At 31.7% G+C, this 26,521-nt stretch overlaps 1 protein-coding gene across 1 annotated transcript in view; it reads left to right on the top strand.

The window, feature by feature from the left end:
- LOC139503605 (nephrocystin-3-like) overlaps window positions 1-25,221 on the top strand; it is a 34,945-nt gene extending 9,724 nt beyond the window's left edge. Inside the window, exons 8-30 of the mRNA XM_071293414.1 lie at window positions 766-851; window positions 2,410-2,493; window positions 3,484-3,625; window positions 4,022-4,186; window positions 5,266-5,369; window positions 6,881-6,995; window positions 7,459-7,602; window positions 8,767-8,864; window positions 11,092-11,277; window positions 11,591-11,732; window positions 14,229-14,393; window positions 14,744-14,844; window positions 15,315-15,437; window positions 15,715-15,815; window positions 16,192-16,289; window positions 16,775-17,016; window positions 17,720-17,798; window positions 18,174-18,307; window positions 18,848-19,019; window positions 19,520-19,588; window positions 20,404-20,529; window positions 21,564-21,689; window positions 22,478-25,221. Coding sequence (XP_071149515.1) covers window positions 766-851; window positions 2,410-2,493; window positions 3,484-3,625; window positions 4,022-4,186; window positions 5,266-5,369; window positions 6,881-6,995; window positions 7,459-7,602; window positions 8,767-8,864; window positions 11,092-11,277; window positions 11,591-11,732; window positions 14,229-14,393; window positions 14,744-14,844; window positions 15,315-15,437; window positions 15,715-15,815; window positions 16,192-16,289; window positions 16,775-17,016; window positions 17,720-17,798; window positions 18,174-18,307; window positions 18,848-19,019; window positions 19,520-19,588; window positions 20,404-20,529; window positions 21,564-21,689; window positions 22,478-22,615 — 2,940 coding nt within the window. The 3' untranslated portion in view covers window positions 22,616-25,221. The remainder of the gene's footprint in view (window positions 1-765; window positions 852-2,409; window positions 2,494-3,483; window positions 3,626-4,021; window positions 4,187-5,265; window positions 5,370-6,880; window positions 6,996-7,458; window positions 7,603-8,766; window positions 8,865-11,091; window positions 11,278-11,590; window positions 11,733-14,228; window positions 14,394-14,743; window positions 14,845-15,314; window positions 15,438-15,714; window positions 15,816-16,191; window positions 16,290-16,774; window positions 17,017-17,719; window positions 17,799-18,173; window positions 18,308-18,847; window positions 19,020-19,519; window positions 19,589-20,403; window positions 20,530-21,563; window positions 21,690-22,477) is intronic.
- Window positions 25,222-26,521: the final 1,300 nt, after the last annotated feature.

Raw genomic sequence — 26,521 nt, 5'->3', positions numbered from 1 at the left:
AAGGACAAGTTTAAAATCTTTTCACACAATGGCGTCCTGTCAAAATCAAAACATTCAAAGAATTTAGTGTTTCCATTAGTTTTGTTTATTAAACAGAGTGAAACGATAACGATCTATAATAAAGCAGGTGAAATTGACAATCGGGGGTACTGAGAAATGCTTGCAAACTCTTTGTTTAAAATTTTTGACAAGTTTACATTTTTGAAAGATTTAGTTTTCATATGATTTGATCTTTTAATCGTTCAATCCGGATTGAGGAGAGTTATGATATCGAAATAAATATCATCAAGTGAAAATAATAAAGATGAAATAAGAAGAGAAACACACCCAAGCCAAATCTCGATTTTATACATCGACCTTCCCTACGGCTACGGAAACGAAATAAATTCTAGAAATAAAAAAAAAGCGTACGGTAAAAATGTAGATTTTTTAACCCCCTCCCCCCAAGTGTACGTTTTGTACACTTTGGAAAATGGTTGACAATTATGGATGACCCCTAAAACAATTCAAATAATTCATTTACCTGTCAGCAATAGAGTTGTGATTTCAACCCTGCTTTTGGCAAGTGCATTCTACTCCAACTCCAAACGACTAGGATTGTCAGTTTTGCTGCTCAACGTCATGTTTCTTTAAGCCACTACTGTTTCTTCCACCAATAAAAAAGATTGCTCGCTCAATATAGCCAATGGTGTTGAAAGTGGCGTTAAACACCAAACATCAATCAGCAGTCATACTTACTTGTATTTGTATTTATTTTTCATGCAGTTCTTATGGCATCAACAGATTTCCAGAAAACAACAGATATCTAAATCCTGTATATTTTTGGCCTTTTTAGGAGATTCAACAGATAAGTAAGTGTAAAAAAAATATTATAAATAAACAGTTTTTACTGTAGATTCATTATTATTTGTGGAATGCCAATTTCATCAATTTCCCGGGTGGACATGGTATAGGTGAACTGCAAATTTAAATGATGTGTGTTTTTTCATTCAATTTACAACATTTTCCAGCTAAGGCATTAATAACATAGACTCTATACACGAACAATTTTATTTTACTTTCATTTTCATGTTGACAATCTATATATTTTTTCTATTTATACTTTCACTTTCACTTCCTCTTTCATAACTACCACTATACTATGACGTTGTCGTAAGATGCACCGAAACATGTCCATCAATAAATTTTATGCAGCAGTCCCTCAAGTGTTGTTATTATAAGACTTTCTAAATTTAAATGGTGTTCAACAAATTACACATTTTATATAGATATTTGATATCACAGCTACTTTTGCATAGGTACTATTTCTGTACTAATCATATGTAGTACTGGAAATTTACTTTTAATATTTAGTACAATTTCTTTACTTTAAAATTATTGTAATATTTAGGTACTTGTATTTTACAGTACTTGATTTGTACTAAATATTTTGGTACAGAAATAATACAATATTCCATGTTTGAAAATCATAATTTTAAGAGATTTGATATAGAAAAACTTTCAAAATGCTGAAAATGTAACGGTAGTAACTAACAATCTGTAGTACCACAATTTCAAGTACAAATTAAGTACTGTAAAAAACAGGTACCTAAATATTACAATAATTTTAAAGTAACAAAATAGTACTGAATATTAAAAGTAAATTTCCAGTACTACAGATTTTTAGTACAGAAATAGTACCTATGCAAAAGTAGATGTGTAGACTTATTTGCTGACTTTGGCATAATCATGAAATAACATATCCATGAAAATACAATTTTTCCTTAATCCATGAGAATTGGTTCCTACAAGAATAAATGAATCCACAATATATGTTCTTTTATAATCTGTTTATTGCAAACTTATCTGGCTTGTTACAGTTTGACCAGATATACTTATCCAGCAGCCATGTAAATTTTTACCTCATTTTTATGGATCGTTGGTAATGTTAAGGTTATAAGTGAAAACATTTATCTGAATATTTTCAAAATTAATTTGAATCATGATAAGCCAAATCGTTTATAGCATATCAAATCTACCTAGTATATATTCTTATCAGTTTTAAGTCTAGTAAATAAGTAAATGCACAGAGGGTTTACAGCTTACTATGCGGTATGGGCTTTGCTCATTGTTGAAGGCCGTACAGTGACCTATAGTTGTTAATGTCTGTGTCATTTTGGTCTTTTGTGGATAGTTGTCTCATTGGCAATTATACCACATCTTCTTTTTTATATTTAAAAAATATTACGAAAAAAAACTGATAATCTTTTGACAATTTGTATGTAAGGTCATGGTTTGTGCTTACAGCATGATAAATTCTAGTATACACTTAAGAAGAGTTTTTATTACAAGAAATACTCACATTATTTTTTCCTTTGATTTTACTAATAAATCAAGAGAATAAGATATGAATATTTCTTTCTATTCCAGATTTACAAGTGTAGAGTATAAAATAGGATATTTAGACAATCCAACTGCCAAGTCAGCGATATTCTGTTTTAGGGATGTCAAAGGGTAAGTATCAGCATTTTATTCCTAAAAATATAGGTAATTATAAAGTAAAGTTGTCTTAGAAGTTATAACCTGCTTTGTAAGGTCTGGTACCAGCTTGACTCAATTCTCCTTTCTGACAAATCCTAAGTCTGTTCAAAACTCACAGAGAGAACCTAGTTTGTTTCACACTGACTAGTCATACTGTAAACCAACTTACTGGTTCCTGGTTCCATTCCCGTTTGGGATGAAAATTTCAGGAACTCAATTTTCGGCTCTCCCTTGACACCATCTGCGAGTATGGTCCTGAGGAAACGATGATAGTCCGTCGGAAGGGGACGATAAATGGCTGACCCGTGTTAAGAGAGAGCCATATCTCTTGCACGTTAAAGACACCCTTGTGGATTTCGAAAAAGAGTAGGCTAATGCCGCTACAAGGCAGAACTTGCACCTGCAAAGTGGAAAGGGAATAATATAAGTTGCAAAACTTGTTTCCCAATCCACTGTAAATAAATATGTTTAAACTAAACCAACTTATTTTTCGCGAAAACTTTATTACGTGTGCAGTCCTTTCCAGTCAATTTCGCGCCGATTTAATTTTGATGATTCTCAAATTTACTTGATGTAGTTAAGTAACAAATAATGAAAGTTTTAAATATTCGCGACGATTTAAATTCACGATATATTTCTACTCGCGAAAGTCGCAAAATTAAACAAGTTGGTTTTAAATAAGTTGGTTTACAGTATTTATACTTTAACTGTTTACAAAACTTTTGAATTTTTGAAATACTAAGGCTTTTCTACCTCAGGAATAGATTACCTTAGCTATATTTGGCAAAACTTTTAGGAATTTTGGTCCTCAATGCTCTTCAACTTTGTTCTTTATTTGGCCTTTTAAACTTTTTTGGTTTCGAGCGTCACTTATGAGTCTTTTGTAGACGAAACGAGCGTCTGGCGTAAATACAAAAGTTAATCCTGGTATCTCTGATGAGTTTTTTTTCTTATTTATTACAGGATCAAATCAGGTCACAGTGATGCTAAAGACCTAAAATCAAAGATAAGAGAGAAGAGGACTGCTAAGATCATAGATGGGTATACAAGTCCTAGTCGAGGTGTGGAGCAAGCTAGCTCAGAGATTGAAAAAATTCTCTCTGCAGTAAGTAGCTTTTATTGTTTTTAACTATATATATGTAAAGTATATTTTTCATTTGAATTATGTTCACAACAAGATAAGATTACAAAGAAGAATAATTAAGCTTTGATCTCAAAGAATCTTTCATGAGCAGATTTGGTTTGTCATAAGAGTTTGTACAACATTGTGTATCCTCACCTTTTTATCAATTTGTAATGATACTTGTCTAATTTACATAATAATGTCAAAACAAAAATATTGGCCTTTAGTTGTTTGTCAAACATCAATCAAATATATATATACTTTTTGTAATATCTTCTCATAATATGCATGGAATATGTGACATGTGACATTATCAAACAAAAGTCAATCATACTTCACAAGACATTTTTGTGTTTCCACACTTGATATTTATTTCAGGAGATTGGGTTGGAATCAAGAGCAGAGGGAGAAGAGGATGAGAATGAGGATGATGGTCCAGACCAGTTATGTGGCGGCCATGTTTGGGATGTACAGAGTGACAATGAACAATTAGAAGCTATTAACCTAGCTAAAAGCTCAAGTTGTGAATTAGGATTTGAAAGGGTATTAACATAAATGAAAACCAATCTTATTTTTGCAACTTTCATGTAATGGGAAATAAAATATGAATTGTTGCGAATATTAAAAGTTTGGTCTTCCGTTAAGTTAATAGAATGAGCAAACAAGAAAATTGTGGAATTAAATGGCCACAAAGTTAAATGGACTAACGCAAAATAAGTATTCACAAAAATTAGACGTTTTTAAGCATATATTTCTTTAATTCTTAGTCAATTTATTGTTTTCCTGACCTGTTGCTTATTTATCTTTACTAATGTAGGGGTTCATCTGATCTCAGATGTTCATTGGTCAAAATTTTAGTAATGACTTCAAATCTTCTGGATTTTCTTCTGATATTCCTATTGTAAAATCTCAAACATGATGTTACATAAAAATAACACAAATTTATGCAGATCATTCATTTGTCTACATATTGTCTAAATATTATGTGAGAAAGAGATTCCATTATTTAATCTTATACCACTATATAAATCTCCACTTTTGTCAATTAAAAAATTAAGGCTTGCAGGCGCGGATCCAGCCATTTTAAAAAAGGGGGGTTCCCAACCCAGAGTAAAGGGTGGGTTCCAACTATATGCTCCCATTCAAATGCATTGATCGGCCAAACAAATGGGGGGGGTTCCAACCCCCGGACCCCCCCCCTGGATCCGCCACTGGCTTGTCTAGTCTTATGTTTAAAATTTGCAAATTGATCTGTCTTGAGTGGAGAAATATTGTATCACACTTGATGCAGTAGTAGAATTTATTTTATCTAAATCAATAAATATTAATTTGAATATGGTAGTAACCTAAAAACATGATCACCAAATTTTCACTACATTACCAATAAAATTTCGTTTGTGATGGTCAAATCCCTCAATTGACAATGGCAGATTTTTAAAAATAGTATGTTTATATATGTCTGAATTGCTAAAACCTGTATAGCTTATACTTTAATATTGGATTCAAAACTTTAATTGATATTTGAAATTTCAATGTTCATGTATAAAGAATTAACACAGTCAATTACACAGCACCCTAAATTCACTATAAACTACGACATCTTCTATTATGTTTGTTTTCAGCATTATGAGAGACTAAATGGTCATGTGTTGTCAGCAGGACCATTGCCACCATTGTTGATTTTAGGCCCATCAGGATGTGGCAGGTCTCTTCTTCTTGCCAAATGGTGAGTAGTTTATTTTTTACAAAATTTTGATCAAATTTACTATAGGAGATATTTTCGCTACCTTGAAATATTTATTTTCATCAGTACCAAGTTTTGTAGATAAGGAAATTTTGACATTTGATTTCATGGTTTTGCAAAGTCTGCATACAAGCCTATAGATAATTAAATGGACATTTAAATTTCACCTATTCCCCCCTCAAAATCCTAAAAAAAATGGTATACCGGTACTATGAATAATAAACCCATTGTATTTTATTTGCTATTTTATATATTATTTGCAAATTAGCAAAAATGTCCCTCATTGAATGCTGAAACACTTTTATTAAACATTATAATTATTATCTATAAACACAGTTTTTTGTCGAGCCTGCAACTTTTGTTGCAGAAAGCTCGACATAGGGATAGTGATCCGGCGGCGGTGTTAGCTCACTTCTTAAAAGCTTTATATTTTAGAAGGTGGAAGACCTGGATGCTTCATACTTTGTATATAGATGCTTCATGTTACGAAGTTTCCGTCAGTCACATGTCCAATGTCCTTGACCTCATTTTCATGGTTCAGTGACCACTTGAAAAAAAATTTCAAATTTTTTGTAATGTTGAATTCTCTCTTATTATAAGTAATAGGATAATTATATTTAATATGTGCGTACCTTGCAAGGTCCTCATGTCTGTCAGACAGTTTTCACTTGACCTCGACCTCATTTCATGGATCAGTGAACAAGGTTAAGTTTTCGTGGTCAAGTCCATATCTCAGATACTATAAGCAATAGGGCTAGTATATTCGGTGTATGGAAGGACTGTAAGGTGTACATGTCCAACTGGCAGGTGTCATCTGACCTTGACCTCATTTTCATGGTTCAGTGGTTATAGTTAAATTTTTGTGTTTTGGTCTATTTTTCTCATACTATATGCAATAGGTCTACTATATTTGTTGTATGGAATGATTGTAAGGTGTACATATCTAGCGGGCAGATGTCATGTGACGTTGACCTCATTTTCATGGTTCAGTGGTCAAAGTTAAGTTTTTGAGTTTCGGTCTTTTTATCTAATACTGTATGCCATAGGTCAACTATATTTGGTGTATGGAAATATTTTATGATCTTTATGTCAGTTGCGCAGGTTTTATTTGACCGTGACCTCATTTTTACGGTTCATTGCACAGTGTTAAGTTTTTGTGTTTTGGTCTATTTTTCTTAAATCATAAGTAATGGGTCAACTATATATGTTGTATAGAAGCATTGTTAGCTGTACATGTCTGCCTGGCTTGGTTCATCTGACCTTGACCTCATTTTCAAGGTTCATTGGTCTTTGTTTAGTTATCTTGGTTAATGTTAAGTTTATGTGACAGTTGTAATAAAGCTTAGCTTTATACTTAGGACTATCAACATAATATCAATGATTAGTATAGAAGGCGAGACATTTCAGTGTGTGCACTCTTGTTTTTTTAAGGAAAAGGATTTTCTTGTTAAGTTGCCATGGTAAAATGTTTATAATTGTCTCCCCTTTTGTAGGATCCAGTTACAACAGGAGAAAATTCCCAGCAGTCTCCTATTGTACCATTTTGTTGGAAGAGAGTCTACGGTCAGTGCTGATCCAATTATGATGATGAGAAGACTTACTGCTCAGGTAATTTGTCCTCTATAGACAGGTAGTCTCTGTGTACCAGTAGATTGTATCATTTTGTTGGTAGAGAGTCCATTGTCAGTGCTGATTCAATATAGACAGGTAGTCTATATATATTTGAGAACATTGGGTACAAATCTTCTGACCTGTAGATGTGTCCTTTGAATGTATAAAAAAAAGACAAATATATGTACTACATTTTAGACAATACCACTCAGACATAGTGAAAGACTATACTCATGTGTTCTTAAATTTAACTTTTAATTTTGTAAAAAACAGTACAATTCTTAAAAAGTTGGAATGTAGAGTCTTTTCACACCTAGTGCCCATGACCACAATGAACATTTCAAGATGACTGTTTGAGCTCAAGCTTTTGCAATATTTGTCAAATTTTAAAAATAAAATTTTTGTGTCTTTTTATTCTTTACTTAAATTAATATTTCTGTGTATTTTTTATTTAATCTAGTTGATGCAACAGTTGAATTCCCCTCCACAATTGACTTCTGATCCTGTCAGAATAGTGGAGGAGTTTCCCCGGTGGTTAGAGAGGATATCATCTAGGACACCAGGTGGAGCTATTGTTGTACTGGATTCCATTGATCGTTTCCAGGTACCATAAGCAGTAATGTTTCACATCTAAATACCATCACTTGCCTGTTTCTGATTCTAGCTTCCTTAATTCCTTATAAGTTTCTTTTGAAAAGTTCTTTTATGCTATACTTTATAAAAGCAGGGCTTGCATAAGTCTTAAATTTTGAAAATAATATGTGCAAAACTGAATGAAGTTACCTGAATGGAGATGGGAGATACCTGAAAATTCAAAAAAGTAAAATTCTGTTTTTTGTATCAATATGAACATCAAATTTGTTGCATATACACTATCAGACTATATCTAGTCAATGAAAATGACATGGGTGACACAATTGAAAGTAAAATAAAAAGGGATTAGATGGGATACAGATTGGAGGGAATTTAGACTGTTACCTGTATGAATTAATTTAGATTTTGGTAATTGGCGAAAAGGAGTAAGTTCGGTAAGTGCCATATTTGGCCCCAATTATAAAGTTCATGGTTACAAGACAATAATTGTTTTAAGTTGCCTTAAAGACATGTGAAAAAGTTAAACAGAGCTGTTTTTGTCAAAGTTTAATTCTAACAGAACGATTTTTACATTCCAAAACGGTCAAGATAAGGGATTTTGGTGAAATTTGACAAAATCAGCGGGATTTCAACCAAATAAAGGACCAGGAAACATAGAGCGCAGGCGTCGACAAGCTTAATATTCAAATAAGACATGTTAAATGTCTTCACAAACATTATTTTAAAAGATCTTTGTTGTCGACGTATGCGCTCTATGTTTCCTGTCAAATAATCTTTGGAAATTTCCCCATTTTCATTGATTTTTTCGTGAAAAATCAATATGAGTACAACTTGTGACGTCATAATGAAACGCAGAAACGTAAAATTTTAAACAAAATGGCTTATATCTTATCTAGTCAATGTATTAGCTATAATTTATCGTGATATTGGTCAATAAATCCGAGTTTGAAATTTACGCTAAAAAAGTGGGCCATTTTAGGACCTTATCGAACATACTCCTTTGTCTAGAACCTACTGTTTAAGAAATGGTGCTCAGGCATCAACCTTAAGGGTTTCTAATTTTTTGATACATACTGCACCATCCCACGCCGACCTTCAGCTAGCTTGAAAGGCTTATATAAAGTAATAGTTTAGTATAAATGTACACCTATGTTTAAATCATTTATATTTTCAGCAAGCTGAGGTGCATTTAAAATGGCTGAAAGATCCGTTGCCAGTGGATACAAGAATAATTGTGTCTGCATGTGAAGAAACTTGTCCCCAGTCATGGAGGTAAGAAGAAAAAAAAACCTATTGCTTATCTAGGTCAAGGTGAAAGGTCAGCATGTAGAGAAAGCTGTCATTGGTCATGGAGCAAAATATCCATATCTGATCAAGGTCAAAAGGGGAAAGGGAAAGTTGTAATATGACTATTGATTTATAGATTCTACCACTGCATCAGGTGTGATAATAAATTTATCCACTCCAGACCATTAAATTTTTAAATTTAAAACCTGAGGCTGGTTGAGCATTTTAAATATTTAAAATTGAACTGTGGAGAGATGGTAAATATTGTATTGCACAAGATTTGGTAGTGGAATTCTGTTTTCTAATGATTTTGAGTAGAGTTATTTCCCTTAATTAAACAAAACATCATTCTCATGATGATATGATGATTACTGAAAACATATTTTCAAAGGTTGTTATTTCTATGATTTCAATTGATAATTAATAAAATTGACATGTTAAAACAATATGTTCTCCCTTTCCATCAATATTACTAGAACACACCCGCGAAATCGCGGGGAAATAGAGCGTATGTAAACTGTAAAAAAATATACTGACTGGGGAATTTCAGGAGAGATATCGAAAGTCAAAGGTACTTAGGGACTGGGCACATTTTTTTGCCCTCCCCCTATTTTCCAAACACCGATTTTTATACCTTCTGTTTTTCTGTACTCTATGAACATGCATATATACTTTAATTACTATACAGAGAATTTCAGGAGAGGTATCAAAAGTCAAGGGTACTTAGGGACTGGGCACATTTTTTTGCCCTCCCCCTATTTTCCAAATACCGATTTTTATACCTTCTCTTTTTCTGTACTCTATGAACATGCATATATACTTTAATTACTATACAGAGAATTTCAGTAGAGGTATCAAAAGTCAAAGGTACTTACATATATATATATATACATCAGTGAACGTCATGAATAGTAAAGAGCCCAGCCCCCCCCCCCCCCTCCCCCAAGATAACCATTGGAATTTATAGTAAATTATAACAAATACAGGTATTCATAGTAAATGTATGTATACAGAAATATATCCACAGTAACCGCCGTTGATAATAAACCATAGGCGGAACCCAAGGGGGGGGGGGGGGGGGGACCCGTTGACAAAAAATTGTTGATTATATGGGGAATCACTGAAGTATGAGAGGACCCCCCCCTTTTAGGTCAGTCAGTGCCCCCTCCCTTATGAAAAGTTCTGGATCCGCCACTGTGAACTAAATGATAGTAAATAACAAATATTATTCATTTTCGTTTTCCTCCCAAAATAACCCAAACTGAAACACGTTAAGCAAGTATGATAAATGCTAGAACTCAAAATGATAGCAGAAAGCAAATTTATATACTTTATTCATAGTCTTTGTATGTTCAAGGTACAGAAAAGAAAAGGTGTCCCTGCCCCCCATTTCGTTGAAAAAATTTGTTGATTATATGGGGAATCACTGAAGCATGAGAGACCCCCCTCCCTTTTAGGTCAGTCAGTGCCCCCTCCCTTTATATGAAAAGTTATGGATCCGCCACTGTAAACTAATTGATAGTAAATAGCAAATATTATTCATTTTCGTTTTCCTCCCAAAATAAATAGCAAATATTATTCATTTTCGTTTTCCTCCCAAAATAAATAGCAAATATTATTCATTTTCGTTTTCCTCCCAAAATAACCCAAACTGAAAAACGTTAAGTAAGGATGATACATGCTAGAACTCAAAATGACAGCAGAAAGCAAATTCAAAGTACAGAAAAACACAAACCGGAAGTCTAATCTGACTTAAAGTTTTGTCCAATGACGGGAAAATATCCGGACGCATTCTTTTTCGCTTTTATCCCAAAATAACCCAAACTGAATGATCATAAGAATGGATGACAAATGCGACTATACATGTTACCTATAGGACACAGAGGCATGATGATTAATTTATTGTGGAAGGAGGAGAAGCGACACCCAAAATGAGGTCTTCTCGTTTAATAGTATAGATTACTTTCAACACATATTCATATTGGGGATATTTTTGTACATTTTATTTGATAGCGGATTATGTGAAAATAACTTTGGCAGAAAAATGTCAATGTTTTTGAAAATGCAACCGGTTTTGAAATCCAGATTTTATTTGGTAGACCAATCAGAATAGTAAAAAGAAATAAACCATCTGAACTAAACTTATTGAGATAAGCTTCAAAGTGTAACTATAAATTTTGTGTTTTTTTTTCAATAATTGTTCTATTTACAGATCTTGGCCTACAGTACGGGTTGAACCACTGAGTAACAAGAATGTGAAGGAGTTACTCCATGCTGAGTTAGCTACTCTGGATGCTTCTATAAGTTCTGAAGAGGAGACTTCAATACTGACACAATGTAGAACTCCATCCACTTGTTGTTCACTGTATGTAATGGTGCTAGCTAGGCATATATCAGGGTAGGTAGAATGTGATAATCTATTATAGTTGGAAAGAAAAAAATGCATGATATACAAACTTACCTTTTATTGAAGAACACACAAGGTAAAAATAACCTTATATACATTACTTAAGTTTAATCTTATGTTTTAAGTTCTAACATGTAATATTGTAAATTCAGAAAATTTTTCAATGTTTCTATTTTTTCCTGAAAGTGCAATGATTGAATTTTCAATTATCAATAATAAATGTAAACAATGGGATGGGCTATAATGTTTGAAATAAGTTTTCTACAGGTACAACCAAACTTCAAAATAAACTGTATATTTATAGGTACACTAGATTTGATTCTAAACCAGCCAAGCATTTAGAGAATTTGTTAACATGTACAGACTGTGTCAGTTTATATTGTAAGGTTTTAGATGTAATTAGATATTCACTGGAAACTCATGAAAACAGAGGGCATTTAAAAATGGTGAGTATAAATTCATGAAAACAGAGGGCATTTAAAAATGGTGAGTATAAATTCATGAAAACAGAGGGCATTTAAAAATGGTGAGTATAAATTCATGAAAACAGAGGGCATTTAAAAATGGTGAGTATAAATTCATGAAAACAGAGGGCATTTAAAAATGGTGAGTATAAACTCATGAAAACAGAGGGCATTTAAAAATGGTGAGTATCAATTAATGAAAACAGAGGGCATTTAAAAATGGTGAGTATAAATTCATGAAAGCAGAGGTCATTTAAAAATGGTGAGTTTAATCATTCATTACTTAACGATCGAGAAAATATCCAGAAAGCAAATAAAAAAAAAGAGTCTGAAACAGACAAACAGACAATTTTATGGACAGAAGAAAAAAAAAGGAACAGACAAAAAATTCCAGTCCTCAAAACACCAAATAGAAAACTAAAGATTGAGTGATTTTTATCACGTTTTAGGTGTTAACGCCATTGCTTTAGAAGGGTCAGCATTTCATGCTCCCCTTTAAATCATATGTGATTTATTGGTGTTTGCTTTAAGCCTTATTGGTGCAAAAAGGTTAGTTCACACCAATTTGATAATGGGAAGGATAAAAAAAGTCAACATCCCTACAATACATCTTAACCAAAAGTAAAATTTAAAGGTTTTAACTTGTCGTTTAACAGTTCGAACGATCGAATATCGAATACCAAAAACACTAACCGGTTAACCAGACTTTTTTTCAATTTTAAAAGATTTGATATAAAGGAGTAAGTTCGGTAAGGGCCATATTTGGCCCCAATTATAAAGTTCATAGTTACAAGACAATAAATACTTTAAGTTGCCTTAAAGACATGTGAGAAAGTTAAACAGAACTGTTTTTGTCAAAGTTTAATTCTAACACGTTGATTTTCACATCCCAAAAAGGTCAAGATAAGGGATTTTTGTGAAATTTGACAAAATCAGCTGGATTTCAACCAAATCAAGGACAGGAAACATAGAGCGCAGGCGTCGACAAGCTTAATATTCAAATAAGACATGTGAAATGTCTTCACAAACATTATTTTAAAAGATCTTTGTTGTCGACGTATGCGCTCTATGTTTCATGTCCAATAATCTATGGAAATTTACCCATTTTCATTGATTTTTTCGTCAAAAATCAATATGAGTAGAACTTGTGACGTCACAATGAAACGCAGAAACGTGAAATTTTCAATAAAATGGCTTATATCCTATCTAGTCAATGTATTAGCTATAATTTATCGTGATATTGGTAAATAAATCCGAATTTGAAATTTACGCTAAAAATGGGGGCCATTTTAGGACCTTATCGAACATACTCCTTTGTATTGAAATCATTAAATAGTTATGTTTTTTCTAAAAATTATTGTCGTGGTAATTAATTTGACAGATCAATTATCATTATATTGATTGCTATTGTTAATCAAATAACATGAAATTAATTAGAACTTGTCTCTCAGCTCGGGGCAAGATTTTAAGGAAACATAATTAGTATACATGTTTTTTTTAACAGTAACTTTAAATCAGTAATAAGATTAAATTTTACAATGTACTTCATTATTTCATTTTTGATCTAATACTGTGTAACCTCCGTCGTGCAAGGCTTTGTCATACTTCAAATGAAATGCTAACTCAAAAATTGCAAAATTCAAACCAATGTTAATGTACTCAATGTATTCTTTATAGTACGAGTAACATTCTTAATCAGTTCAAATTGAAACACTCAAAAAAATGTAATAATCATCGGTTACAGACATATTCAATTCTATGAAAGTTTTTTTTTAATTTTTCAATCTTAAGTTAGTACAAACAACATAGTTGATACGGTGCATTGATTATGAAAAGTCAAACTTCGCCGGGAATCCTCAAAGACAAGCCTTATAATGCGGAAGGACTTTCTTCAATTCATTGTATAATAAAAACGTAACTTTATGACTTTGTTGGGAGGTTGTCACATGATATTGACACTCATACCACATCTTCTTTATAATATCTATTTGTAGGTTACTATAGATAAAGCCTTTAAACATCAACTTTAACTACCAGTTAACCGGTTAATTGGTCGAACGATTATATTTAATTTCTTTCCTTTATAATGCTAAATGAGCATTCACATCATGTTAAAATTTCTCTTGTCCTCGCAATATTTTAATTTAACCGAATTGATCAGCCTTAAAAAACAGAAAAGGTATATAATAGTTTCATTTAAAACATGTATGAATTCAATATACTTTCTTACTTCTTATAGTGCATAGATATGAAAAATAATTGTGGAGTTGTTGGCCAATTTTTTGTAATCAGAACAAAACGTCTGAAGGGCTTTGTAAATCTTGCACGTACAAAGTTTCTAAGACTCATACCGTATATTGTATGTGAATACACTCAATACAGACTTTTCTGAATTTGCAGTTTCCTATATTCCCATAACCTTTGACCCAGGCTAAATATAGTTTATCCAAATGTTTTAAGACATTTACTCTGTTTCAGATATTAAGATTTATATATGTGAGTCGCTGTGGATTAAGAGAAAGCGAGTTACTGGATCTGATGCCAAATTTGTCATCTAATTTCCTGACACTGTTCACAGAAATTCTCTTTCATCATCTTATAATAAAGTACCAAGGAGGACTACTCATGTTTGCACATCAGCAGGTAAAATCAGTTATACATGTGTCCAAATTAGTTTTAAGTAACAATCTTCTCTCTAAGACAGTGTGATGTTGGTGGCCAAGTTGTCAAACCCCTGTATCAAAACTTCCAATCAACACTGAGTTGTGAGACCAATTCCAACAAATTATTCTTATTGATTAGTATTGCCAGTTTTTCTGCCAAACATTTTGGTTTTCTCTGATTTACTCCGCCAAAAAAAACTGACTACCACAAAAAGCACAACAGTTTTGAAAGTGGTGTTTAACCACTTGTCAATCAAAATAGGCTATATATTGACAGATTATGTTGTAAAACATGTATTTTCAATGATAATTATTTTTAATTTCTTTCAGATGGAGAAGGCAGCACTTGAATATTGTTTTGGTAAAGAGGAGGCCAAGTTAATTCCACAATACAGACAAAATCTTATTCAATACTTTTCAAATTCCTTAAGGTAAATTTTAAGAAAACATGTGAATATGTATACAATATATGTACACTGTAAGAAAATTCAGAATTATTATTACCAGCTTTATGAATTAAAAAGAGACTTACCAATAATTAAATTTACCGACCATGCAAGGGCTGTATAGCAAGTCAAGGTCATTAAAAACTTCTATCATCATGATTGCCAATGAGACAAATATTGACGATGTTCAAATCAAGTAGATGCTATCAGTTATTGGCAACAGTATGGCCTTCAACTTATAGAAGGGGCAAATATAATAAACGCAGCTTAATTAGAAGAAATTTAACAAATGAGTAATAATAGAATTGGAAACAAATAAGCATAGTACAGTCTTGCTATTGTTTTTGCTCCTAAAAACTGAGGCATATACCAAAATCTTTCATGTATTTATTTTCTTCTCTTAAAATTGAATAACTTCCAACCATCCATGACAAAAAAATCAAAATTTATTGTAGTCCAGGGAAGACATCTTGTAGAGTTTCTGATGAGTTGCCATGGTTACTGAGACAATCACAAGAAAAAGAGGAATTACAGCAATGTTTACTGAATCTATGTGTTTTTCAAAGGTTGTATTCAAGGTATGTATTGAAATAACATGTACATGTATGAGTTACAAAGGATAATGTCCAGCGGCAAATGTTTCAAGAATGTTTAGGACAAGAATAGATTTACCGGGAAAAGGAAGGAAAACTTAAAAGGAAATATTAATTTTAGAGGAAAAAATATTACTTTTATTGTGTAATCAGAAGACCCTATTTAGCTTATAATGTATGCTTTACTTTCAATAGTCTGCTATAAATGTTTTTCCATAGGTAGATTTATATAATATTTTATTTATTTTCATGTATTATTTAGAGGCAGGTGTCCAGAGATTTTATCTTATTGGCAGTTTGTAGCAGCAGATAAAAACACAATGGCACAACTCTACTTCAATGCTACGAGGAAGATGGAGGAGTGTAAGTTCCTGTTGATTTTTCTATGAACTAATGGGTATTCAGTTATCTTTGTGCATTTTTCTGTTAACTAATGTGGATTGTGAATAAATTTCAGTTTCCTGGATAATTTATTTTATGGTTTATAAAAACTTCTACAAACAAAAATATAGAAAAATTGTACACCATTGAACGTTTAAATTCATAGTAAATCGTTACCAAAGAAATTTACAACTATTGGTATCCTGTAAGTTATAATGAATCAACTAGATTTAAAAAGCTATTTTTTGTTCTTATTTTTGAAAAAGAATATTTCAAAAGTGTTTTTACAAATAATACAACCATCGAAAGAATATTTTTAAACATAATATGAAGATATTAATTCGTTTTTATTTTGCAGTGGTTGGTCAGTATGGTGGACTGATTACATTAGAGAGAATAGCAGACCTTTATGATTCGTTAGGACATTTCTTAAAAGATCTAGGTCAACTCAATCAGGTACAAAATTAAATGTAAATCAAGAAATAAATAAAAAAAAGAAGGTTTCTTGAAAATAAGTTGGTCACAGTTATTATAATTAAGCATCAACTTTGAAAGGAGAGGGTATACTGGTTTTTCCCTGCCTGTTAGTCCATATTTCTGCCTATCATATCTTAGGAACTACGAATAAGTTTCCTGACCTCCTCTTTGACAGCGAGATGCGTTTTCATGGTCATCACTTATCAAACTTTGTTACGACATACTTATATTTTTTAAACCAATTTCTACCCAAATTATTTTGAGGTACATGTAGAAAAGGCAAGGTTGTTCAGTAAATATAGCCCCAAGTATTAACCAGTATATATAGCTCAAGTCAATACTCCTAAAGTGGTCAATACTGTCAAATACTTGTCAATTGAAATTTTTCATTATTCTTGTGACAGAATAAACTTTCAATTTAAAGGCTATCTTTTATTTGATTTTAATTTTTTTCTTCATTTTAGGCTGTATCAGCTTTGCAGAAGGCTCTTGAAATAAGGGAGACCACCCTTCACCCAGATCATCCAATAGTAGCTAGGACACACCATATACTAGCAGGGCTCTATGCACAATGGGGGAAATTTTCCACAGCTGAAGACTTTTATAAACAAGCTCTGGCTCTGTATGAGAACGAGTATGGTATGGATCATCCTCTGGTGGCCACAGAACTGGAGGCTCTAGCTCAGTTATATCAGAGGCAGGACAGGTAAAAACTAATTTAAATTCGGGATCAGGATTTTACAAATAAAATAATGGCAGCTGTTATCTCCTGCTATTTCTGTGGATTAAATAATTAATGGAGCACTTATTCTGTATGGTTTACAGAATTTGTTAAAAACATGCATGAAATTGATTGCAAGTTTCAGTGAAATTTAAATTTTCCTTCAAACAAAAAATTTGTATGAGTTCACAGTTTTATTAAAAAAAACACTCTTGATTTACTTCATATACAGCATTAAACTGCAAATAAAGATGCATTTGATGCAATAACGTGATCAATCATGATCATGGCATGATATGTAACAATTTTGGCATTAAAGTGGACTAAAAAGAAAGTTTCACTTTATTATACTGGGAAATACTTTGCTCTAGTTATTAAATGCAGTATGTATCTAGTCCCTTGTTTGACATTAATAAAAACATTGAAAATTTCAACTGTACACCATTTAAAATATTTTGCACTGTACTCATTTCTGATTTTATAGTATTGTGAATCATGTGACCATAATGGCATATAAAAATTCCTTGTAAATTTATTATTTTCAGTCCAGCAAAAATCATAGGATTTATTGATAATACAATTCTAGAATTTTAAAAACTTTCAGAACTTGTGCCTTACAAGAAACAATTTCAAGTTATTGTGTTTCAACAATATGATAAAAGTAAAACCTATATTATTATATTTCCAGGCATGACCAAGCTGATCCTCTAAAGAAAAGATCTGTGAACATCAGAAAGAAACAAAAATCTCCTAAAGTCACACCTATGGTAACTTTTCAAGTTTTATATCATTATTAAAATATATGAATGGAATCAATCTGAGAAATTTTTGATGATTTATGCTTTGAGTATCAATATTGGCTAAAAAATAATCTGTAATAAATATAATTACAATATAACTATGCATAAACAATTTAAAAAATCTATAAGCATGAGGACAATTTTGAAGGGTTAAATGAAAGGAATGGGTAACTTAATTGATTTCAAATATATTTACAATTTCATCCTCTGGAAAAGGTCGAACATACAATTGTTTTTCATACAGCCACGATTTTGCTTTTTACACTTGGGCAATTTATACTGATGGAAATAAAGTTTATTTCATTATGTTTTTTTTTGTTATTTTAATTCTGTAAATTTCAGCAAACCCAAGCTAAGACCGTAGTCCAGAGACGAGCTCTACAGCTGGAGGAGTTAGCTCTAGGACCAGACTCTCCTGACAATGCCAGAATACTTAATGAACTTGGGGTCTTGTATTACCTACAGAATGACTTTGAGTAAGATATATGTGTTTATTCTCTCCACATAGTTTGCATTACAGCATATATACCAGTGACATATCAAGAATTTTTTATAAAAAATAAATAGGGAGAGAGTCAATGACTCATTGCATGCATATGAATACACTGAAAACCCCAAAATATTTGACCTAACTTTTCCAGGCAGACCATTTCTCTCAACTAAAATTTAACTATAGATTTATTCAGATATTATAGATTCAAAACCTTTACTTCTTTTTCCAATTTATACTTGGTTCAACTCTAATGATGGTAAGAAAAGAAATAGAAAGTTTAAAATAGATATATATCAAACGATGGATCAATGGAGATGATAAGATCCACATCAACTGTAGTGTAATGAATTCCATGAAAGATGAAAATATTAAGATAAATTAAAGCCAACGATAATGCTGTAAGGGGATCAAAGTAATTCTAGAGCACCTGGACATATTAATAATGGCTGTAGCTTTGTAGCTGACCAAAAATAAAAGAATTCATGACAACCAAAGTATAAATCATTGTTATTTTTCTTTTCAGAACTGCTGAATCTTTTTTCAAGAGAGCTTTAGAGATGAGAGAGAGCACTTTGGGACCAGATCATTTAGACTTGGCTCAATCTCTGAATAATCTGGCAGCTTTATATAATGACAGGAAACAATTCAATAAAGCAGAGCCTCTGTATGAAAGGGCTCTAGATATAAAAACTAAGGTAGGAAACAAATAAAATATAAGAGAATACCAAAACATAAAATAATTGTTTTTTAGCACTACTAAATAGAAACAAAAGTACAGAATTTTAGGAGATTTAAAATATTGAAACAACTCCTGACCACACAAACAGCTTTTGTGGAGTCATTTATTTTTGTAAATTGGGGAAAAGCTGTATTTTCGTGAATATTTGATTTCCTTGTTTTTCTACAAATCTGCGGAACACCTACAGAAAGCATTCATTTTAATTCAAGAAAATCCACTGAAATTGATTTTTTGCTTGTAGATAACTGAAATGTTCATGCATATTATAAGGATGTGAAAATTTTAGTTGAAAAGAAAAAGTAAACAATATTTTTTCATTGAATAGTTACAAAGTAGAATTTTTTTTGAAATTATCAGTCATTTAGATTTTCAATATTTAAGAACAAAAATATAATACTAATGTAAGTATCACTTGAATTATTTGTTCTGCAGTTAATTTGATTTTTTAATTTTCAGTATTTAAGCACCAACCATGAGAGTGTAGCCTCTATTATAAACCATTTAGCACTGCTGTATAGGAAACAGGTAAAAAAAATGTTAATAATATTATCACTTTTGTATGTTCGTGTGTATCCTCAATGTCCAATGTCAAAATTATCAAAGATATGAAGATTAATAAATTGTCATCTTTATGACTGCATGTTGACATTCCAAATATGTGACCTGCCTTGAATAGAAATTGACCTGATGTGAACGAATATCAATACAAAATCACTGAAAATAGTTGAAACGTTAGTCTATATACACAACATAGACCAAAAACAGGAAAAAACTGTAAACTTATGGCATTTTGAATTTAAAGCTAGAATCTGTGACCCTACAACTCTAATTGAAACTTCAATTCTCACAGTACCATTTCAATAATAATATTACGCATGATGTGAAAATTGCCAAATTGTGACATATTTTTGAGCGGGAATTTTTCTCATTGTTATTTTCACATGTTTATTCCACAAATCAACTATAGAGGGGGGGGGGGGGGGGGTAGGAGGGGTCCTGATCCCGAAATCCCGGGCTTAAAAACACGAAATCCCGAGGTCCCGAATTTAAATAAAGTTAAATCCCGGATCCAGAAATTTGAAAAAAAGAATTCCCGGATCCCGAAGGGGTAAATCCCGAAATCCCGAGCTTAAAAACACCCGATCCCGGAGTCCCGATAAAGGTCCTATCCCCCCTCACTATAGATATATTAAAACAGGAAACAAGAAACCCAATGAGCTTGACATTGCCTAAAAAGTTTGATAGATATTTCGCTATTTTAAAAGTGTTTCATGTTCATGTAAGAAACATGAACAAAATAATATTTAATATATGATAATGTTACATGTCATTATTTACAGGGTAAATTTGATCAGGCATTACCATTATACAAACAAGCTGTAGAAATCAGGGAGAAAACGTTTGGAACATATCATCCTTCTGTAGCGACAGCATTAGTAAACCTAGCTGTTTTATATTCTCAACAGGTTAGTATTTTGTATTAGAATAGTGTATTATTGATAGATGTACACTTATATTGGTTGCCACATATAAAGAAGGATCTGAATACCCTTCAGGAGCACCTCAGATTACCCCAAGTTTTTAGTGGGGTGTGTGTTGCTCAGTCTTTAGTTTTATATATTATGTCTTTCAAATTATTGTTGTCTGTTTGTCTTTTTCGTTTTTTAGCCATGTTGATGTCGATATATTTTCAAATTATGAATTTGAATGTCCCTCTTGTATCTTTGATAGATATACACTTTATAAGCCTTCAACAATTGTAACTTTTACTGAAAATTATCATATAGGAGAAAAGCTTTATTTTCTTATTTGTAAACTCAAGGGAATTTAAATCTTTTTATCAATATAATAGTACAGATTTAATTTAGATAGATAATACTTAAAATTGAGAATCGAAATGGGGAATGTGCCAAAGAGACAACAACCCGACCATAGAAAAAAACAACAGCAGAAGGTCACCAACAGGTCTTCAATGTAGCGAGAAATACTTGTATTTTAATGTTTTTAACATCTTCCTGCTGAAAAATGGAAAATTTTACTGAAAATTATTTAAGAATAGAATGCTTTTTTTTTTTTACATTGATAAGGGTGTAAAAGCGTTGACTGAAGAACTTTGTGTATGAAGAGCGGAAGCACTTCATTCTATAAATGTACCCATGGTCTACACTTTTACAACCCTATAGAATTATTAAAAGAAACATTCAATATGTATAATTAAGTATTTCTAATAGGATAATGAAAACATGATTTCTATCAAGTTTTTATTTTATTCACCTGTGCAATTTATTGTGGAAGCTTGTGTTATCATGAATGTTCCATTTCATTTAGAAATGAAGGTTGATTTCAGAATGACGCAAGCTTGATGTTAGCCAATCAAAATAACTTATTATAATGAAACATACATGTAATGTAATAAGTTTATTTTTAACATTACCAGGGAATGTCCTGAGTTTAAACCAATGATTTTATCTTATAGCTTTTTTATACTTATGTATTGTAGAACAAATATGCAGACGCCGAGCCAATGTATGAGAGGGCATTAAAGATTTATGATGAAAGTCTTGGACCTCAGCATCCTCGTGTGGCAGAAACTCTACGCAATCTGGCTGTCATGAAATATGAACTGGTACAGTATAGATATACCTGATTTTTATTTTAGTTTCTTGTGTATATTTTGGAGTTTGGTATGATGTCCATTATGAATGAACTAGTATACATTTTTATCATGGGGCAAGCTTAAGGACATCTCCATGTGCGGTAGTTTCTTGCTGCATTGAAGATCCATTGGTGGCCTTCGGCTGTTGTCTGCTCTTTGGTAGGGTTGTTGTCTCTTTGACACATTCCCCATTTCCATTCTCAATGTTATTTTATAAAAGGATAAAATGATAAACATCGTGTGAAATGCTAACAAATATATAACTGGTTAATTGACATCAACCCAAAAACACAAACAATATAAAAACAAGAAAGTTTAGCTGTTTTGAAATCTTGCTTTCTTTCAATGAAATATTGTTTTTTGATTAAAATGTTTTAATAGATATAATAAAGTCTAGATGAAAAAAGAAAAACAAATACAGGCAAAAAATAAAACAAACAAAAATAGCATATTTATGATTTCCGAAACTGCAGTTACATTTTCAGTTATTTTGTACAAAATGTAGCTTTTTGACTTAGTATAAGTATAAGATTAAACAGATTTATTTTCTTGATTTTCTTGCTGTGTTAGGGTTATCTATTCACTCACTTTAAATTTGTATTCCTATTGTCTTGTTTACACATCCAGAAACTCCAGAAAAATGCCTTTAAGTATATACTGTAAACAAAATTAATTTCGCAGAAACTTTATTTTGTGCTAAGCCCTTGCTATCCTTACTATATGCATAGCATATACGAATTGTGAAACTTTTTTTATAGAAAGATTTTGAAGCTGCAGCCAAATTGTACAAGAAAGCGACAGAAATAAAAGAGAATGAGACGACTTACGGAGGCAAGGCATTATCTATACAGAGTTCTAGTGGAGAATCTACACTGAAAAATATGATGAATTCTTGATGTTAATTTTATTTTAAATCATTAGGGATAGATCTTAAAACTAAAATGATAATGTAACTGTAAAAACAGAAATTATTGGGTATTTTTGAATGTGCAAGATTTGTGTTCTGTCTCATTGATCTATAAAAATATCACACACTGTTATAAATCAATTACAACCAACATGGCTAAAACATGATGCTTACTCAAGTTTTGCAGGGAAAAAGAATAACGATCTCCAACTAGGATCCTGTCATATTATAAAAGATGAAAATTAGCGCAATGGATATTTTCAGCTAGAATTTTCTATACCAGTTTTTACGAAAATGAAACAAAAGCCTCTTATTTAATTTTGGGTGTCTGAATCACAAAAGCCTTGCCAATCATTTTACTCATTGTTTGATACCATCACAGAATCTTGAGAAAAAAATCACTGAAATCTAAAATTTCTTATTTGAAATGTTAAAATCAATTATGGTGACCAGCAAGTCCTTCTATACGATTAAAGCTTTATTGCAATAAGAGCTGGCATTTTCTGCCATAAAACATTTGTCTTTGGTTACTGATTGACCTTTGGTTTGTTATATTGTAAATGTAGTATGATGCAACTTTTTTTTCTGTACATAAAAACAGTTTACTGCCTGTTTTGAGGAGGGGGGGGGGATGTTAACTTCATTCCATTTAGGAATTTGTTTTGACTGTTGTATTTTACATTTTGACTACTCCAAAAGTTTTGGAGTTAAACATTGTATTTTATCCATATGTGATCATTGAACTGCTATGCAATCAGTGTTTATAATATTGTTTTAAACTATTTGTTAATGATTGCATCATTTTGTTATGCTTTGTATTTATGCCCCACCTACGATAGTAGAGGGGCATTATGTTTTCTGGTCTGTGCCTCTGTTTGTTCGTTCGTCCGTGCATCCAGTCGCTTCAGGTGAAAGTTTTTGGTCAATGTAGTTTTTGATGAAGTTAAAGTCCAATCAACTTGAAACTTAGTACACATGTTCTGTATGATATGATCTTTCTAATTTTAATGCCAAATAAGAGTTTTGACCCCAATTTCACAGTCCACTGAACATAGAAAATGATAGTACGAGTGAGGCATCTGTGTACTTGGGACACATTCTTGTTTTATCTTTGTGTCATGATGCTTACTTTTAACTATAAACTTACTGTTAATATGCAAATTTTTACATTCAACTCTTTTTAGCTGATATATATGTATGCATGGCAGCAATGAGTTAAAGTGACATTCAATTGTTGATTGTACGTTTATTTAACAAATTTGGTTGAATTTTTTAGGAGTAATTTATTGAATTGTATATTGTACTGTCAAATTTGTTATTAAGAAATTTCTGTTTTATTTTTTTTTTATGTATTATTGTTTTTTTTGTACTCGTTATAGTGATGTTTTAAAATTGTAAACCAAACATTGGTATTTTGAAGACTTAAAATTCTTATTTTGATTATTTAATTTTTAATTACACCTAGTGACTTTTTTTATACAAACTTTTTTTATTGGTTTACAAATGAACAAAACTTTTTTTTCTTTTTTTTTTTTTTTTTAATTTCATGATGGTATGATTGCTAATGAAAAACATGTAACTATCCACCAGAGTCCAATGTGAAGTGTATTTTAGCATGGTGGGTTTAATCTGGTTTGTAGCGTTTAACCTCACACTTGTATGACAGTCACATCAAATTCCATTATGTCTACAACAATGCGTGAACAAAACAGACATAATAGTTAAAATTGTCAAAATATGTATGTGTTCATTCATTATTTTGTTTCTTTTGATTAGCCTAAATCTGGAAAAGGAGCATACAGATTCAATAAAGTCAACAGTAGTATACCGCTGTTCAAAATTAATAAATCGATTGAGAAAAAAAAATCCGTGTTACAAAATAAAACTGAGGGAAACATATCAAATATAAGAGAACTACGACACAACAGAGACACAACATTGAAATGTAACACACACAGAAACGAACTATAATGTAACAATGGCCATTTTTCTGACTTGGTACAGGTCATTTTATGAAAAAATGGTGGGTTTGAACCTGTTTTTTTGGCATGCCAAACCTCCTGCTTTAATGGCAGTGTTTATTATAACATTAAATGACAACATTACAAGACAGGGTTACAATAATTAAACAGATAAATGGGAGAAAATATAGGACAGAGAAACAAATTAAACGAATAATAGCCATCAAAAGGTAACAGGTTAAAAAATATTTTTATACGCCAGACACGCAAAATCTGTCTTGTATCATGAAATAAGTAAATAGATGTGAAAATCAAAGTCATTGCTGTCAAATATTGTGTTATATATTTAAGTTTAATCAGTGAAATGAATGTATTTGTTGCTGTAAAAAGTAAAATCACAAAAATACTGAACTCTGAGGAAAATTCAAAACGGATACCTCAGAATCAAAGGCAAAATCAAATGATAAAACACAGCAAACGAATGGACAACAACTGTCATATTAGAAATTATTGTATCACTCCGTCCAAAATATTAATGAATCCATCCATTTGTTATTTATTTGCATTGTTTATTAGGATATATATCATATTATGATGTACAATTATTTTGAATAAAGTGATATGTCTAAAATTCTATTCTGTATTTTTAATTTCATTCATAAATTCATAAATCCTTCTTTCTGTAATTTAGAAAGGAGTAGGGAGAAAAGGCCTTAGTTGGCACAAATTTAAGTGCAAATTTAAAAGTTATAAATATTCTTAAATTTTACACTACCGTACAATTCAGAAATAAAAGTTTCACTAGTTACCATGGCAACAAAACACAAGGAAATACATATATTTTGTAAAAAATTCTATTTTCCTTGTTTTACAAAATGGTTTTGAATTGTTATTTAAACTATTGGCCCAATTAGATCCATACATGATGAACATGGCTTAAAGTTGAACAGAGAGTTGAAATGTAAGTTTTGTTATTAATATTGAAACAGACTAGAGCCTGCAGTTCAGTGGTGGTTGGTGTTTCATGTCTGTCATATGACAGATTGTTTTACCCCTATCCATCCGTCTGTCTGTCATCCTTCCTTCTTTCTGAATTCTAGGAAGTTTTCACTTTGCTGGCTGTATGATCATATATTGAAGGTGTGTATGTGATCAGGGTTTTGAATTTATTAATACTTGCTCTTTTTGAAGATGGTGGAACTTTCTTATTTTTTGGAGTATTTACTTGAATAAGCTGAGCGTTTCCGGATAACTCCTATAGTTTGAGTCCTAGGAAGTTTTCACTTTGCTGGCTGTTTGTACATATATTGAAGGTGTGCCTGAAGTCAGGGTTTTGATTTTTATTAATATTTGCTCTTTTGGGAGATAGTTGAACTTTGTGTCATTTTTGGGGTATTTACTTGCATAAAAGGAGCATTTCCAGGGGGCATCACTTTGTCTAATTTGTAAATTGTTTTGTAATAAATTAGGCCATTAGTTTTATCAAATGAATTGTTTAACATTTTTCTTGCAAAGGCCTTTTATAGCCGATTATACTGTATAGGTTTTTTCTCCTTGTTGAACGCTGTACAGCTGCCTATAATTGCTTACATCTTTTTGGAAGTTTTGGTCCTCAGTGCTATTCAACTTTGTACTTGTTTTGGCTTTCACACTTTTTTCATCTTAGCGTCACTGCTTAGTCTTGTGTGGACGAAACGCACCTCTGTCGTATTAAATTTTAAACCTGGTACCTTTAATTAGCTATTATTCATGTGTTTCTCTGTCCTAAATGTTCTCCAATTTATTTGTATTATAGTCCTGTCATGTAATTTTGCCATTTTAATGTTATATTTATCATTGCCATAAAAGCGGGAAGTTTGGCATGCCACAAAACCAGGTTCAACCCACAATTTTTTTTCTCTCAAAATGTCCTGTACCAAGTCGGGAAAATGGCC

This window comes from Mytilus edulis, chromosome 14, assembly GCF_963676685.1.
Source record: "Mytilus edulis chromosome 14, xbMytEdul2.2, whole genome shotgun sequence".
NCBI lineage: Eukaryota > Metazoa > Mollusca > Bivalvia > Mytilida > Mytilidae > Mytilus > Mytilus edulis.
Note: the sequence above shows the minus strand (reverse complement) of the source record. Positions and strands in the feature narration are given on the sequence as shown.